General features: G+C 42.6%; 1 protein-coding gene across 1 annotated transcript in view; it reads left to right on the top strand.

The window, feature by feature from the left end:
* LOC111969944 (A disintegrin and metalloproteinase with thrombospondin motifs 9) overlaps window positions 1-18,359 on the top strand; it is a 67,383-nt gene that overhangs the window by 5,475 nt on the left and 43,549 nt on the right. The window contains exons 3-22 of the mRNA XM_023996342.2: window positions 582-744; window positions 2,840-3,150; window positions 3,690-3,773; window positions 3,866-3,990; window positions 4,327-4,367; window positions 4,530-4,635; window positions 5,370-5,516; window positions 5,917-6,058; window positions 6,532-6,636; window positions 7,810-7,955; window positions 8,116-8,297; window positions 8,580-8,716; window positions 9,219-9,336; window positions 9,473-9,568; window positions 10,532-10,698; window positions 10,815-10,944; window positions 16,832-16,958; window positions 17,116-17,326; window positions 17,406-17,573; window positions 18,195-18,359. Coding sequence (XP_023852110.1) covers window positions 582-744; window positions 2,840-3,150; window positions 3,690-3,773; window positions 3,866-3,990; window positions 4,327-4,367; window positions 4,530-4,635; window positions 5,370-5,516; window positions 5,917-6,058; window positions 6,532-6,636; window positions 7,810-7,955; window positions 8,116-8,297; window positions 8,580-8,716; window positions 9,219-9,336; window positions 9,473-9,568; window positions 10,532-10,698; window positions 10,815-10,944; window positions 16,832-16,958; window positions 17,116-17,326; window positions 17,406-17,573; window positions 18,195-18,359 — 2,871 coding nt within the window. The remainder of the gene's footprint in view (window positions 1-581; window positions 745-2,839; window positions 3,151-3,689; window positions 3,774-3,865; window positions 3,991-4,326; window positions 4,368-4,529; window positions 4,636-5,369; window positions 5,517-5,916; window positions 6,059-6,531; window positions 6,637-7,809; window positions 7,956-8,115; window positions 8,298-8,579; window positions 8,717-9,218; window positions 9,337-9,472; window positions 9,569-10,531; window positions 10,699-10,814; window positions 10,945-16,831; window positions 16,959-17,115; window positions 17,327-17,405; window positions 17,574-18,194) is intronic.

Here is an 18,359-nt window from a genome sequence, read left to right on the forward strand (position 1 = left end):
AGACCTAAATTATATTTGTGAGATTCCCTTTTCACTACTTTGAGGTGGTTTCAGTCTTTTCATCATACATAAACAATGAAATATATGATTTATTAGGCTTACTGTGGGCCACCCTATTGGTCTGTAGCATTGCGCAGTGCAGCATTGTCCAACTCAATCTAGATTAGAAATAAGTGCTGTTTCCACGTTGCCTAGCTTGGCACTTCACATGTCTGGTGTGGCTTTGACCTCCAAGTTAACTAGTAGCACTGCCTGTGCTTTATGAAATGTAACAAGGCTTCCATCGAGGCTGCAAACTGTGCCAAGAAACAAACAATAAGACTCACATTGTTTTCTGATAGGCATCATAGGCCTCATTCTTCTAATTGTTCCTCTCTTTTTCAGGGACCATTTTACTAATATGCATGCAAATACATGTATTTCACCACATCATCATAAAATGAATAGCTGTGAATCAAAGCCAGTGGGGGCTCTGACAAGGACCATTTCCACTCCTCTGTGGAGTGTGTCCATGCAGTACGCTCCAATGTTACTGCACTTATTTCAAACCATTCTGATTCCTCCTTTTTTCTCCCCCTCAGCTTGGCACTTTCAGGTCACCGGAAGGGGAATATTTTGTGGAGCCCCTTCACAGCTACAATGGAGAACTCTATGAAGAAGAACACACCAAACCTCATATTGTGTACAGAAAGAAAGCCTCTGCGAATGAGGCAGCCGTGGAGGACACTGCTTGTGACACATCAGGTACATTGAAATTATAAGAGTAGAGGTGCAATGGACATGTTCGGTCTGAGATGAGTGTTTTTGGTGTGTTATAGAGTTTGTCAGGAGGATTTTGGACGCGCACGCACACACACACACACACACAGAGAGAGAGAGAGATAGATAGAGTGAGAAAAAAAGAGAGAGCGCTACAACTAGCTGAGTCAGTTCCATTGAGTCAACTGACAGACTTTCACCTGGTGTCTTCCTCTTGGTGCTCCTGCACTCTGATGGCTCTGAGAGGAGAGGAGAGAGAATGGGACTCCCTGTGAGAGCTGCTACGTGTGGAAACAAATGTGTGTGTGTGTGTTAGTATGTGTGTGTGTTTGTGAGCGTCTCAGTCTCCCTGATAAACCCCCCCTCGTTACCCGGCCTTTAACGAGTTCCAACAGACATAAGCAAGGAAGGATAATCATTGTCTGTCATATACAGTATTATATCCTAAAACTTCAGTATGTGATTTGCATTAGGAACTTAGTCATTTTATAGTAATTTTACTATTACAGGCATAACCACACTACTGTGATGTCATGTTTCGACTTTGATGTAAAGCAGTGGCATAATTTGGCTCATAAAAAACAGTAAGAACTATTTCAAAGTTGTACATTTTTGTTGTAGGACAGATAGAGTATAACAGATTATGAGTGGTTCTTCAGTGACTGACATATCTGACAGACAGCGTAACTGTATGGATTCACTCATATGATCCCACCATCAGTTAGTCAAACAAATTGTGGCACAGCAACCTCACATGAACAACTGATTGCAGAGAGTTGTATCCAGATGGAATGCCCACTACAATGCATTATGGGCAAAAGGTCAGAGGTTATTCATGTTTCCAAGAGAAAAGGGCAGGATATGGATGCATCTCACCTCTAATTTCCCAAGCAAGTTCTACTGTAACTAGATGCTTTTTCAGCTCAGGCACAGGAAAATCATTTTGGAAGTTCTTCCTAGTATCGCCAAATCTCAGTTTATTGCCACAAGTTCCTGTTGACTCTGGCACTTCCTGTGGTCCTTTGGTAAGAAAACACGATGGGCCCAGTACCATGAAGACACTGTGTATATTGTATTGTATGATAGTGATGCCAACTTCAAACATTTAACTATTCATTACTATGAAAATAAAGCTGAATGATATTGATTTGAGTAAAACGCAAGACATGTCACTGCACATAATTGTTTTTCTTCACATCTGAGAAGGGCCTTTGTGTGTGTGTGTGTGTGTGTGTGTGTGTGTGTGTGTGTGTGTGTGTGTGTGTGTGTGTGTGTGTGTGTGTGTGTGTGTGAGTGTGTGTTTGCTTGTGTGTGTTACATTTCAGATTGTATGACCTGTAAAATGAATATCAAGTCTTAGAAATACATTTGAGTATGTTTTTTAACCAGTGGGGATGAATATAAGACATTGTGTTGGCTTTTACAAAGGCCCTTTGTAGCTCTGGATTTTCAATAAAGGAATATGTTTAATTCTGATAAGAATCATGGTGAACAGAAACAGTTCAACCGTTGTGCTGGAGACAGAGTCATTTTTCTATGACTGGTGTTGCATTGCAATTGGTTTAGATTTAGTGATCTTCTAAGAAAACAAGAGTGAAGAGGTACTGGTGCTACTCCATTGAGTTAGTGGTCATCTCAAGATTAAAATCCGACTCAGAAGTCACCCTCCAACCCCTGAAAAACAAAAAGTAATTGTAGTCTGGGATCCAGTCCATGACACTCCTCCTTAATATGTTGGGGCTTTGCTCCATCTTTGGTGTGTGGCAGAGTGCCAGGCTTACCTAAAGTGAACCCCACCCCCCCCCCTCTCTTCTCCTCTTCACTCCTTCTCTCTCCAGGCCCTTGGACCTCAACTCATTCATTTTGACTCATTCCTTCAGCAATAATATTTAAAGAAGTGCAGCAGCATATTTACTTTGGAAGCATTCACAAGCATTCTCTAGTAGTAAAAACAGGGCTTTCAAGGAAGCGAGTGAGAGTGGATTGTATGATAAATTCAATAGCCTGTGATCCCAGCTTGCAGTATAAGCTTGTGGTTCATATTGTGTGTATTATATTCATTGGACCATCTCTTTTCCAGGACATAAAGACAGACACAAGAGGAACAGCGACAAGGTGAAGAGACGTCCGCTGTCCAGCAGTAGCAGCAGCATGCTGGACGACCTGGACAGCCTGTCTGCAGGCCTGACTGCCGATCCCTTCTCCAGAAAAGAGAGAGAGAGCGGCAGACGGCCGGCTAATGACAGCAGCGGCGACTCAGGACCTCACAGGAGATCAAAGCGCTTCCTCTCCTATCCCCGCTTTGTAGAAGTCATGGTGGTGGCAGATAGCAAGATGGTGGAACATCACGGGAGCAACCTTCAGCACTACATACTCACATTAATGTCTATCGTAAGTTCTGCTCAGTTAACCGACCGTAAGCGAGCCAGCCAGCTTCTTTGATTGTAGGGGAGGGGGGATATCTTATTTTCTGTCCCGGGACATTGGCAGGCAGGCAGAGGGCTCAGAGAGAAAGGGCAGCCCAGGGAAGGAGTAAACAAAATGTTCAAACGGTCAGGAGAGGGGCAGCATGAGGTGGATCTGTCTGAGAGCTTTGATGAATGTGTAAAAATAATCTCAGGTATGTTGCATAGATGGCATCCTCCTGTCCACTTCAAATAAATGCTTCTTCCGGCGTTTGTGGCTCAGCGCCTATGGGGTAGCTAAACTAGCCTTTATTTTGATCCTGGCCGTCTGCATTCTCTAAGATCTGACTGCAGCCATAATCAACCTCTCAAATAGGACTATGAGTCCAGGTTTTTCTTCCCTTAAAACTGCATGTTGATTTAGAATATCTGAACCACTGATTGAGTAGACTCCTAAGGGGTTTATGTATTCTGGAGACTGAAATGTATTGATAAAAAAACAGTGTCTATAATCTTTCCCTTCAGGTGTCTTCCATCTACAAGGATCCCAGCATTGGAAATCTGATTAACGTTGTGATTGTGAAGTTAGTCATAATCAACAATGAGCTGGTGAGATCACAGCTCTAAAGCACTGCAGTCATTCATCAGTTCCAGCAGCACATTACAGTACTGTAAACTCTCCCTTTTACTCTCTGCTGTAGGATGGCCCAACCATTTCCTTCAATGCACAGACCACTTTAAAGAACTTCTGTATCTGGCAACAGAGGCAAAATCACCAAGATGAGAATCATCACTCCCACCACGACACAGCCATTCTCATCACCAGGTACACTGTCCCTGTTACCACGACACAACCATTCTCATCACCAGGTACACTGTCAATGTTACCACGACCCAGCCATTCTCATGGCCAGGTACACTGTCACTGTTATCACGACACAACATTCTCATCACCATCTCTTGGTGTAACGGCTAAAGTGTTGTGTTGACAGTCGCTGGGCCTAGTTTCGAGCCCTGGTTGGGGGTACCCCATGAATTCGCCTGCAATATGTTGTCTTTTGTTGATACAAACGAGTACAGTAGTTGACATAGGGCATCTCTGGTATCACAGTTCTGGGGTGTGAAACCAGTGACATAACTTCCATCTGTGTGATCTTCACAGGCAGGACATCTGCCGAGCGCGGGACAAGTGTGACACTTTAGGTAAGAGGACCTCTAAGGACACATGCAATAGACTGTACAACATAACGTTTGATTGATGACAGTTTCACAACCATATTGATGTACTTCTAATGATTCTGCTTTTGATAGTGCTGATGAAAATATAATGATGATGATGATAATGGTGATACTCTTGGTTTGCAGGGCTTGCAGAGCTGGGCACTGTGTGTGATCCATACAGAAGCTGCAGTATTAGTGAGGATAATGGGCTCAGCACTGCGTTCACTATCGCCCATGAACTGGGCCATGTGTGAGTACGGCATGCTGTTTATTCTTTGATTGATTTCATGTCATTACAATTTTAAAGCTGTATTTGTGTGTCATGCAATCTCAGACAGGTGTCTTATGTGGCCCTGGTTTTCCTCTTAAAATGTCTCCAAGCTTTAAGACCTAAGTCTGCATGTGCAACGTCCCAAGTCAGCATGCACCAGCCAGCCTTCATCCAGCTTGGCAATACAACCCCAGGCCGCTACATTGGAGACTGTTACAGACTTTAACAACCCTCGTGTCTTAGTCAAATAATATTTTTTTGCCACACACACAAAAGGTGGGATTGTTGAATTCCATTCTTATTGGCATCAAGCGGTGTCAAGTCTGCTTAGCGACAAAGCTTGGTGGAATACAGTACCTACCTGTCATACTGTACCGTAGAGAGGTACCATACGGTACAGTACAGTACCATAGGAGAGAGGTACCATACTATATAATACCTATCCCCTGTGACCCTACTCTACCAGACACTGGCCCCTGCACAGACCTGCTACTAATGTTAACCCCAACCAGCCCAGTCATTTAACCCTGTGTGTTACCAGTCTGCTGCTTAAAGGATGATGCTTTATTTACCACAGTCAAACAAATCTCCCAAAACTGGTCCTTTAGTGCTTAGTTTAGCAATCAGCCTAACATGTAGGTCTATTGATGGTGGGTTAGACCTGTGTGTTGTGGTAAATATATGTTCTCACTTGTGGTTTGGCCTCCTGGCAGATTCAACATGCCCCATGATGACAGCAACAAGTGCAAAGAGGAGGGGGTTAAAATACAGCAGCATGTGATGGCGCCCACACTCAACTACTACACTAACCCCTGGATGTGGTCCAAGTGTAGCAGGAAATACATCACAGAGTTCCTTGAGTATGTAACGGCCATTGTTTTCTATTTTAGACATACATGTCATTATGGAGAAGTGTTATTGTCGTTAACGTTAGTAGCACCACACTGCAGTAAGGGTTAAATGACCAGTCAGCTATTCAATCGAAACTGGTATTTGGACATTTCTGGGTTAAAGGAAAACAACATGACTTCTGCGTTGTTAGTGTATATTTGGAATGTTTATTACTTCCGTATATAGTTTTTGATTGAATAGAGTTCCAGCTCTTGTTTTCATAGCAATAGCCTTGTAGTAGGTACAGTAGGGGTTCTGTTATTTACAGGATACTACCTCTCCATCTGTACTGAGTGTGTTTTCTGTCTGTTTGTGTCTTTGTTTTTTTCCCTTTTTTCTTTAAGTCATTTTATTTTTATTTCTTAATAGCACAGGGTATGGCGAGTGCTTACTTGATGAGCCCATTTCTAGGCCATACAGTCTGTCGCAGCAGCTGCCTGGACGGATATACAATGTCAATAAACAATGTGAATTGATATTTGGGCCGGGGACACAGGTGTGCCCATATATGGTAAGAGAATGGATCACACAGTATTCAAATGACAGTTCACTGTCTAGTCCTACATTATTATAGTCTATGGTTCTAGACATTCTATACTAGAGTCACCTTATTCTGTCAGTTGGCTATCTCTCAGCTAGGTCTTCTGTACAGTATGTGTTAAAGCATTTGTTTACACGCTACTCCTCCTGTGATTGAATGTGCCCTGCAAACCGCTGGGCTTGATGCTTGTCAGGGCTTAGCTCCAGGCTTTGTTTAAAGGGCACACGCCTTGTAAGACATGGAAGAGTATATAGCACTGTGTCTGTGTTTGTGGATGGGGCTCAGGCAAGGGAATGGTAACTGTGTGTGTTTGTGGATGGGGCTCAGGCAAGGGAATGGTAACTGTGTGTGTGTGTGTGTGTGTGTGTGTGTGTGTGTGTGTGTGTGTGTGTGTGTGTGTGTGTGTGTGTGTGTGTGTGTGTGTGTGTGTGAATGTTCTATAGGTTCAGTGCCGCAGACTGTGGTGCACCAGCCCAGAGGGGGCCCAGAGGGGCTGCAGGACCCAACACATGCCTTGGGCCGACGGGACCGAGTGCTCTCCAGGAAAGGCAAGTATCAGAGAGATGTACCGCAAGATGAAAGGATCTGAGAGGGAAGGAAATGGACAGATGGGGATAAATAGAAAGGGTGAGATGAAGAGAAAGATAGAGTGAGACTAGCACCAGATACTTATGTAGTGTGTACACAGAGAGAGAGAGAGTGAGACTAGCACCAGATACTTATGTAGTGTGTACACAGAGAGAGAGAGAGACTAAAATAGTTTCATACACATCTGCGCATGAACACACAAGCACATTCACATATACCCCAAGCCAGCTTTATCACTATGCTGGAGCGTACTGGAACATTCAATGTTATGAACTGTCAAAATACACCCCATAAATAGCCACAAAGGAAACTTTAGATTTTAGACTTTCTTTGTTCCTGCTGCTATTTAAATGACTCACAACTATAAAATGTATTTTTTCAAAAGCCCAAATGACAAAAGAAAACAACAAGATCATAGAAACCTGCCAAGAAATCAATTCACCAATGAAGACTCGATATAAACTCGTAGTTGAACATGAGTGGGACATACGTGGCAGTTGCTCCAAATTCCTCCATTTGTTTAAACATGGATTTGTTTGCTTCAGAGACTGTATTATTATTAGGCAATAATAGGCTTATGGTGGAGCTGTGAATGGAGGCTTGTGGAGATTTCCCTCTCCATTACTGCTTTAGTGTAGCTTCTAATTAGGCCCTGTACCAAACCCTTCACTTCCTGCCTGTCTGTCTGACATAAAAGGGCTGCGGGGCGGCCGGGCCGGGTTGCTGAGGTCCCATAGCACACATGTTCAGAGCCTGCTCTGTTTACACATTGTATTCCTGCACACAAACCAACCTCATGCCAAGCCTATGGCTATGCCATGCTCAGCACCGAGGTTGCCGCTGTTTAGAATGCAGTCGTTGTCACCAAGGGAAATGGATTGTCCGCTATAAACTGAAACATATCTTCCCCTTTGCGTTCACTTCCTCTCAAACAGGCACATTTGTAATGGGTGTCTTTTTGGGTTCCGTCTTTTTCCAGTCGTCTTATCATTTTTCGCAGATTAACGTCAAAGGAGGATGTGAAGTGCTTTCAGGATGATGTGTTGCCAGTGTGCAGACTAAGGTTTCCTACTATCATGCTCTTCCTCCCTCTCTCTCTCTCGTTCTCTCTGTCTCTTTCTTTCTCTCCACAGCACTGTAAACATGGCCAGTGCATTCCCAAGGAGCACGACGCCACCTCCGTGGACGGGGCGTGGGGAGGCTGGTCTCCGTTTGGCTCCTGCTCGCGGACGTGTGGCGGGGGCATCAAGATTGCCGTGCGCGAGTGCAACCAACCTGTGTAAGCACAGTCTTTGTAGTCATGCACATCTACTGGACTGTGTCTCCCTATGAGCTGCAGTGGTCAATGTACCATAACATCAAGCCTCCTTAAATGAATTCTTTCCAGAGCAATTCTAAAGTTCAGTCACAGCAGATTTGACGCTGTATCTATCTACCAGGCCCAAGAACGGGGGGAAGTACTGTGTGGGGCGCAGGATGAAGTTCCGCTCGTGTAACTCAGAGCCCTGCTCCAAGCAGAAGAAAGACTTCAGAGAGGAGCAGTGTGCTGCCTTTGATGGCCGGCACTTCAACATCAACGGTCTACCTCCTAACGTGCGCTGGGTACCCAAGTACAGCGGAAGTAAGAACATCTCTCTCTTTACGCCTTCTTGGTTTTGCATCTTACTAACACAGAGAAAAATTCACTGGACTCTTAGGCCTTTAGAATGGGTGCCGTTGTAAGCTAGCTAAGATTTCCTGTAGATGTGCACAAAGCATTCGGAGTGCTCGGTGAATCGATGCGATATAGCATGAGGAGTTATGTGAACTTGTTGGAACATCCAAATGGTTGAATTTTCATTAGCCCCTTTAATGAGGTCAGTGGACTGTTTTCACCATTTCATCTTCCTCTTCTGTCCTGTAGTTCAGATGAAGGATCGCTGTAAGCTGTTCTGCAGGGTGGCTGGCAGCACGGCCTACTACCAGCTCAGAGACCGGGTCATCGACGGCACGCCATGTGGCCCCGACACCAACGACATCTGTGTGCAGGGCCTGTGCAGGGTGAGACTGACACACAGCCTTTTACGACCTCAGCCTGACAGTTAACCTAATATGCCATTCGTAACAGTCATAAGAGCTGTTATACCAGCTGTCATGATGGCATTCTTTTTAAAATGAGGAGAATATTATTCACGGAGGAGGTGTGGTTCTTCATTTTACTGTACTCTTGAGCTAAAGTCCATCGTCCCTATTACAGGCAACAGACTAAAACCAATTATACCAGAATAGAGTTTCACTGTGGTGCTATTTACAATAGAGAATTCCTGTCAGGTGTGTTACAGTTATATGAATTTAACACACTTAACCGGGTTCGATTCTGTGTATTAGGAAACAATTTATTAGGTTTTATCCCTGCAGCCTGGTAGAAGGTTGCAGGGCACAGTACAGGATTTCATAAGAAATTCCACTACTTTAATGACACTTCTTTCCCCCCCGCTTTTTTCTCCTCCATTTCCTTCTCCTCATTTTCCTTCTCTCCTTTCTCCTCCTCATCCCTGTGCAGCAAGCGGGATGTGACCATGTGTTGAATTCCAAGGCGAGGAGAGATAAGTGTGGTGTGTGTGGCGGTGACAACTCCTCGTGCAAGACCGTGGCAGGCACCTTCAACATGGTGCGCTACGGTGAGCCAAACTGTGTGTTATCCCAATGACTGAAAAGTGTCATTGAAACCTTTTCACTATCCCATTATATACTGACCGCTGACCTTGTCATGGTCACTCAGAGACGTTGAGTTCTCCTCTGCTGGTTGTGCTGCAGGATACAACGAAGTGGTGAGAATACCCAGTGGTGCTACAAATATTGATGTGCGTCAACACAGCTACTCAGGGAAACCAGAGGACGATAACTACCTCGGTAAGACTCAAACTCACGATCAAAACACTTGTAGGGGTCTTGTTGGCTGTTGAATTTGAAACATTAGCTGGAGGATTTGATTTGTCACTGTCTGTCATGTCAAAGTTCAGTATGTCTAACATTCAGAGGTGTCAACAGGTTTAGTATTCTCTTCTTGAGCAGATATGTTATGTCTGGATGTAGGTGCTATTGTAGTGTCCTGCCTGTCCTCAGCGGAGAGCTTTGGAGGGCCTGTTGAACCTGGCATGTTGGAGAGTTTGGGGCACACATGCTAAAACATTAATTACCCAGAACTCACATAGCCCTCTGTGTGTAATTTCATTGTCTCTGTGCTGCTCATAAAAGTGTAAAAGCTACTATGCTTGTGTTTCTTGGTGTTTCTTTGTTCGCGTGTGCATGTGCGTGCGTGTGTGACTCTCTGCGGGTGCGCTGGGGCCTAAGGGGGAACAGGGAGGGAACAGGGGGTGGGTGGGCTTGTGGGAAGTGGGCTGGTCTCTGTGGCCACATTACTGTGATGTGTGAAATGGTGAGGAAAGTAACTCAGGAAATTAGCTCCATAATCGCATTAGTGTGAATGTGTGCAGCAGACTGTCTGATGAACAGAACAGGAGAACTGAGACTCCTCCAGTAGAAATGTAGGATTATTTTACCCCAGTTGGGTTTATCTGCTCTCTGTTGCAGCCCTCACTGTAAATGGAAACATCAACTGTTATGCTGCTCTATGTTTTTATCACTGTGTTAAGTGAAAGTTTGTTTACAGTTGACTGGCTCTCTTTTCAAAGCCAACTCTACAGTCTGCCCATGCAAACACTATGTTCGATTTCCTCAGGAGAAGGAAAAAGGAGTTTAGCGAACTTAATAAAGACACTTGTGGTTTTGCACCCTGTCCCGTACTGTACTTTCAAAATCTTATGCCATCTTATTTACTCATGTCAGTGTCACCTCGTCTGTCTTTTTCTCCAGCTGTTTCAAACAGTCGTGGGGACTTCCTGCTCAATGGCGAGTTTGTAGTCAGCATGTTTAAAAGGGAAATCAAAGTGGGCAATGCTGTCATCGAGTACAGCGGATCCGACCACGTCATCGAGAGAATCAACTGCACTGACCGCATCGAGGAGGAGATCATTGTCCAGGTAACAACTCCTTACCTGACTGTTGAGAAGGTGACACAGTAAAATGGTTATGATGCAAATGGAACAGTGGAACTGTACTGATCGTTCTGTTCCTCTGCCCTCCGATCCCTCCTCAGGTGCTTTCTGTAGGTAACTTGTACAACCCAGACGTCAGGTACTCCTATAACATCCCCATCGAGGACAAACCCCAGCAGTTTGTCTGGGATGCCTACGGGCCCTGGCAGGAGTGCAGCAGGCCCTGCCAAGGTGAGGGATGGGAAGGGAACGTAAGGGGTGTAGTGGTTAGGGGGTTAAAGAGAAGATGAGGGGTGTGGGAAAAAGTTGAGGTGGTGGAGAGGTGTGGGTGTGTGGGAAAGGAGGTGTGGAGGGAGGTGAAAGGTTGAGGGAGAGAGAAGGTGAGGCTTTATGTGGTTGTATCTGACCACTATTAAGTCCAAAATTGGCTCCAAGGCTCCTGCAACCATGTACTAAGAATTTCTCATGAAATAGTGGAGAATAGTGGACCATACAGTGTTGTCAGGGCGGTGGGAAGCATCAGGAGTCAGATGGAATTCAGGAGCAAAATGGTGTTATTAATTAACAGATGTAGAAGGTGAGCTGGATCTACAGTATTATTATTGACAGGATGTTGATGGCCACTGACTTACAGACTTATAGAGTCAATATACTGAATCTAAATTTGCCTTCTAAGACAGAATAATAATAATAATAATAATAAGAAACACTTTTATCCAAAGCAACTTACATTGTATGTATGGGTGGTCCCGGGAATCAAACCCACTACCCTGGCATTACAAGCGCCATGCTTTACCAACTGAGCTACAAAGGATCACCTTCAAACAAGACAGATCACCTTTAACTTTGACAAAGCGTCAATAATTCCTCACACAGCTGAGTTTAGCAGAGTCTGGGACAACATGTCAGTCCAGCCTATGCATTCTTGAAAATTCTTATTCTTCTTCTGTAGTGTTTTAGGGCAGTATACACCTGAAACGTTGTATTGCCGCCCACTACTGGATGCGGGAAATAAAAAAGGGGGGAAATCCAAAACAAAAAAAACTCGGTCCTTCAAAATCCACTCAGAGCACTACTCAGATCTGGTGACCTGAGAGGATGGAACTGCTGCTCCATTCAGTATGCCATGCAGCTCCTCACCTGTTTCATCCTTCATTCCCAAAAAGCGTTCAGCTGCAGATAAGCTGATATTGATCTTTCTTGAGTTCTTAGCCACTCCTGCAGTGCAGTTTATCACCATAGCAATAAATTACAAAATATCGACTTTCTTCACGACAAGGGTATCTGGATCCTGCACCTTGCGAATGGACCCCACAGCACTGAACTTTGGTGTCTCCATGGCAACCGAACCACTAGAACATGATTTAACTTTTCTCGCAGCCTCTGCTTAGGAGACACGTTGAACAGCTTTTAACCTAGCAATCTCTGCCTCCTTCACCCTTACAGGACATTTCCATTGAACGCGTCAATAACCGAGCACCAACTGTTCCAGGAATTTTCATTGTGATCTTCTTAGCCCTAACTTCTACATAGAATCCAGAAATCACGCCCTTGATTGGTGCCCTGCTCCGAAAATCGAAGGCAGTCACCTCTTTCTTCTTGAATCTGCTAAGGCGCAACGCGCACTTCTTTTGTTCTGCCGACATACAAAACTCTACGAAATTCCACTTCTGTTCACCCTAACGGATTCCACAGTACACTTTCTTCAATATCTTGGCAACATAAAACGGATCTCCCAGATACGTCTTCTTATCCTCAAACTGCACTCCTACTACAAACGGTGAAGTAGTTGTGCTAGAAGCAGTAGGCTTACTAGACAGCGTTTTAACTGTGATTTTAGCACTCTTTATCCGTCCATTATCGACTGTAGTCCATCCAGTATTGTCATCACCTTCATTCTTAATCTCATCTTTGCTAGCGCCATCAGATTCAAACTCGGTATCCACTTCCGCCATTCTCTCTAGCTCTCGCAATCAGAGATCTTGCCCTCTCTTGAAAATGGGCATCTGAACAGGTTTAAAGCCCAACCCCTAACACTGGGATAATCCCAAAAGCATCTAAACAAGTATTTAATCAATTAACATTAGCCTAATAATTCCCTTCACAATTAGTACTTCTCAATAGTTATCATATCAATGACCAATCCATAATACATTTCATCATATGAGGACAAAATCTCACATTAATGTTCAATGAATATAGATATTCGGAAAACCTCCCTCAACATAGAACATTGTAATGGACAACTATGATGGATAACTATGATGGATAACAATGCGCATGTGACCGGTCGGCGTGCTCTCCAAATCAGTCCACAAAACAATCTGCCGTGGAGAGTACAGATTGGCGATACAAATGTATCTTATCTTCTAATTAAACAATGATACATTTCTACTCGCATGTGACTTTTTCTCTAACAACACTGGGACATGTTTCGCGTTAGGAATATGCTTGAAAACATTAGCAATATGAACAACCATTAGCAAACCATTAGCAATAGAATGAAATGTCAAAAATAACTTTAGAATATTATCTTTGAAGATGTAGGGCTCTATTTTAACAACCTAACGCAATGGTAAATCTTAGCACTGGTTATAGCGCTATAGGTCTGGGCGTGTGTAAGAAATATTTGTGCTATTTTTACAGTGGGAATTATGGGCGCAATAGCTGGTGGTGGCGTGAAAACGCTGGGTTTTGATGAATAAATAAATTGTAGTTTGGCGGAGGGCTTGATCATTCACTGGCCAATCAACGTGTTCCATGGCTTAATACTGCAAGCGGTTATCTCAAGTTGTGTAGGTTATTGACCGTCTTTGCATTGCCATCAACTTCAATTCGGCTGGGGAGCACAGCAAAATTCTCCTCCTAGTCTGTTTATTAAATAGCATAGGCTACAGTAATGAATAATAGCAACAGCAAAATACAGTTTTGGCAGTCAACATTGTTGTACTTGCTTAACCTATAGGCCTATACAGGTCGTTCCACCAATTGGGTGCCTTTTGAGTAGTGTAACTAGGTGATTTATTAACCTAATTTAAACATTCTGTCATAAAGAGCACATGTTCAACTTAATAAAAAAACGTATTTTCCCATCTCAAGAGGTTAAATAAGCAAAATTACGATAGTAAGTGCCAAGTAAAGTAACATGGTTGACCATAACAGGGTTGACCGTAAGGGTTGACGATTTCATCTTAAATCAGCCATAAATACCCCCTGTTACAGGGAGAATGGAAGCTTGTTGTGTGCCAACAGAGAAGGTCAATTAAATTCAAGCTTGACAAAAAAACATTGAAATTGTTTAAACATTTCTACTCTGTCTATCACAGGATTGACATATTATGTGGGTCACAGGATTGACATATTATGCTTGACCCGCTCAATTTTCCACCACAAACATCCGAAAATGTCAAAAAAGATTAGAACCAGCTCACCTGCTTTTACACTAGGGTTTGACTATAATGTTTATTTTGGTTTTTTTATTTTATTAAAAGGAATAGTTTTACCATATTAAAATGAGAGTTCAGTTCGCATAACAGGGTTGACCTTAAAATGAGGGGGAAAAAATGTTAAATGTTTTTATGAATCACTAATCACATTAAATAAATTAATAACAATCGCCACAAATGACTTTGTCAAAGCAACATAATAACTAGGGCTTTACAATGATGGTGAAAACTTTGAGAAATGTTGTGGTTAAGTCACAGAGGGTGCTCAGTGGGACATGTCAAAATGCTGAATTGTGGCACTTTAGCAAGTCTTTATTCATATAAAAATCAGATGTATTTAATTTTCCATCTGGTGTATATTATAAAGGCACTTTATTTAATATAACAGGCTTTTAAAATACTATATTGGTGCACAATTTCTACTGAAAATATCACTCATTTCGTGGAATGACCCATACATGCGTGTCTTTACGCATGACACTTCTTCTGAAATAAAAAACACTAGGCTCCCTTTAAAATGTATTGTAGACTATGTGTGAAGKACATTTGCAATAAGCAAAATATAGGCTTATCCATCATTGATATGGCATTATAGGACTAAATCATTTGAATAAGAAAAGAGGAGTGCATTTTTGGTAACTGGACAAGAGGCACTCTGGAAATGGGGATGGATATCAGCGAAATGGTGTATGCAGGTAGGCCTATGTGAATTGTGAATAATGCAAAAGCAAAACGGCAAAGGTTTCACCAGTAGACCATTTAGAAACATTTTATGGATTTATGGACATTTTATGGGCTACTTGGCTTATGCATGGCCAGGATAAGAGAGATATCCAACTCATTGTTGTTGAACCATTCATTATAGTAGTCTAAGGGTAGCCTACTGAGGGCTTGGTTTTTAATCTAATGAAACGAAAAACAAGAAATTGTTACAGGAAAATAACTTAAACGTTTCTAAAAACGAGGGTCACTGGCATCATCTCTCGCTCCAAGAGCTGGCTAAAATAATGTAGCCTACAATACATAGATTAAAAGGGGATGTCCGCTTACTGTTTTGCTGCTCCCAAATTGACCTTTTAATAAAGCTTTGGTGATAAAGATTTATTAAAAAGCTATCTCTTGAACCAAACCCTTTATTGATAGTCTTGGCTACTTGGTGTATGGATAGGGCAGGAGAAAAAAAGCAGCCCCATGGCTATGCTTGGTTTTAAATTAAATTAAACGAAATGGAGAAAAAAAACATTATATTACAACATATATATATTTTTTTTCAATTTAAATTTTTACATTTGAAATTTAAAATGTTTTTATTGTAGAAAAAAACTGTATACGTACAAGTATACAAACAGACAATGATAACATATGCTAGGGGGTACAACAAATGATAGATTATACAAAGACCTTAAAAGATACACATGTATTGATTTAACAGCTTTCTTATTAGAAAAATGTACAATGCTCTTAAGGTATTGCTCAAATTCCTTATAGAAAACACAGAAGAGTGTTTTTTTATTCGTGAATTTACATTTATGAATATTACATTTTTCCATTAGCACAATTAGATTTATGAGGTAAATGTTTTTTTCTTTATCCTTATTATAGTTAAGGAAACCGAGCAGCACATTCTCCCATAAAAAAAAACAAAAGTCATCAAGAATATTAACAATTATAAAACTATGAATATCTTGCCATAATTTCTTTACATGTTGACACTGCCAAAATAATTGTAAAACTGTGTCTGGATGCTCAACACAAAAAGTACTGTTAATGTGTTTTTTGAGTTTCTTCAGGTAATGATTCTGGTTACACCTCTAAACAACATGAAAGTTCCAGATGGAATAGCATCAAAGACTATGGCGAACTCTCTAGGTGTAACAAGGATATTGTAACGAGATAAAAAAAATCCTCATAATTGAGTAACAATCCTTCTTCATTAAAAAGTTGACTCACCAGCAGCATATGATTATTAAACCAGTTGTTAAAAATTTGAGACTTGTTTCTATCAAAATATCCTTATTGTTATGAAATACCTATGCGGGGGAAAGCACATATCTCTTGTTCCATGAGCATATGGTCACTGTCCGTCACGGCTGGATAGGCTGCGCTTCCGCTGTCAAAATCAATGTCATAATCATCCACATTACCGTTAAGACCTGCTTTTTGTGAGTCTTAAATCACTGAATGAAAATTTCACTTGTGCTAGTTTTAAAGACACACCTCAAATATTCCCACCATCCCACCTCAGGGCAAGTAAGCTGATGTCAGACAGGTAAATTGCTGAACCTGAATAGAGCCTGCAGTGTATTTCTTCACTAATACATATCTATTTATCTATGGGGATTTACTGCCAGTTTTACTGATTTACAGCTCATAATGCTTGGTTATAAAAATTGAGAACAGAAGGTATAGGTAGAAGAGTGATGTTTCTTAGAATTATTTTTTTGAATAAAAATGATTTTGCTATGATTTAAACCACATGATTCCTGGAGGCACACACTCCTGCTGGTTTTCCTTCTTGCCTTTTGACAAGTGTCTGATTTAGACTCCAAAGAATTCAAGCTTGCGTGGACTTTCTAGCCAATCGATTTATTGATTCAATGCCAGGTACTGGGAGAAACTAAAAGCAGCGGGACCATGACCAAGGAACTAAACCCTCTCTCCCACCCCATCAGGAGAGCGTAAGAGGAAGATCCTGTGTAGTAGAGAGTCGGACCGTGTGGTGGTCTCAGACCAAAGGTGCCATGGGGCTGCCAGACCAGCCATGGTCACAGAACCCTGCAACGCAGACTGTGAAATCAGGTACTGCCTAAACCACTCTCAATCGCTTTATCTGTCGATATCGCAGATTTTTTTGATCACTCTCAGTCTTTATATCTGTGATATGTGTGCTGTTTGATACAAAGTTCAGTTTTATCCTGTCAGCGTCTCTCACCTATGACCTTTCCTGTCTGTGCAGGTGGCATGTGGCGAGGAAGAGCGAGTGTACAGTCCCATGTGGAGTGGGATATCGTACGCTGGAGATCTACTGTGCCAAACTCAGCCGTGCCGATGGAAAGACCCAGAAGGTTGACGAGCGTTACTGCAGCAGTCAACGCAAACCTGACGACAAGGAGAGTTGCCATGGAGACTGTAACCCAGGAGGATGGGAGTACTCATCTTGGTCAGAGGTGAGAACGCCTGTTATAGTTTTAAGGGATTTATAAAAAGAGAAGGAAAAGGTGTAATACGTGTGTGCATGTGTTGCAGTGTTCCAAGAGCTGTGGAGGAGGGTCGCGGCGTCGTGCGGCTGTGTGTGGAAAGTCTTCTGAGGCGGGAAGTGATGAGAGCAAGTGCAGCCAGAGAGACAAGCTGACCACCGTCCAGAACTGCAATGAGTTCCTATGTCCTGCGTGGAAGACCGGAGACTGGTCTGAGGTCAGTTTTATGGAGAATGTTTGGACTACGCTTTGGGAATGTTGCTTAGCATTTGAAGCTAATCATTTGAAGGTAATCAGACCGGAGACTGGTCTGAGGTCAGTTCTATGGAGAATGTTTGGACTACGCTTTGGGAATGTTGCTTAGCATTTGAAGCAAATTGAGGAATTTTGAACCCAGATGGCCTTTTTACACTACGACCAGTTTGCAGCCAAATCAGGGTTCTGATTCTACACCTGACAGCAGACATAGTGTAAAAAATAACATTTGTAGGACAGAATTATGGGAATAATCTTGAATTTGTTTGACTAAGGAATTCTACTCCTATAATATAAAGAGGAAGTATTAAAAATAACTGGGCGCCAGGGAAGTTGGTCAAAGGAAAATCCTAATGTTGATAATGAGTTTCATAGGTATGTCTTGCCATGTACGGTGCACTACTGTACCAGTGTTTGTGGGGTAGTAACTAGCTTTATTGTATAGTTTACATGTTCTGTCCAGCAGTTCAAAAGGCTTTGAGTGCGCCTACACAAACAAACACTGTACACACATAGCTAGCCTACTGTACATGTCAATCTATGTGCCCCTGTTTCTCATTGTGCACGTTGACTGTTGTTGCAGTGCCTGGTGACGTGTGGGAAAGGGTACAAGCATCGGCAGACATGGTGCCAGTTTGCGGAGGACCGATTGGACGACCGCTTCTGTGACTCTATGTCCAAGCCTGAGTCAGTCCAGACGTGTCAGCAGCAGGATTGTGCTTCGTGGCAGGTCGGACCATGGGGACAG

Source organism: Salvelinus sp. IW2-2015, linkage group LG11 (assembly GCF_002910315.2).
Source record: "Salvelinus sp. IW2-2015 linkage group LG11, ASM291031v2, whole genome shotgun sequence".
NCBI classification, from domain to species: domain Eukaryota; kingdom Metazoa; phylum Chordata; class Actinopteri; order Salmoniformes; family Salmonidae; genus Salvelinus; species Salvelinus sp. IW2-2015.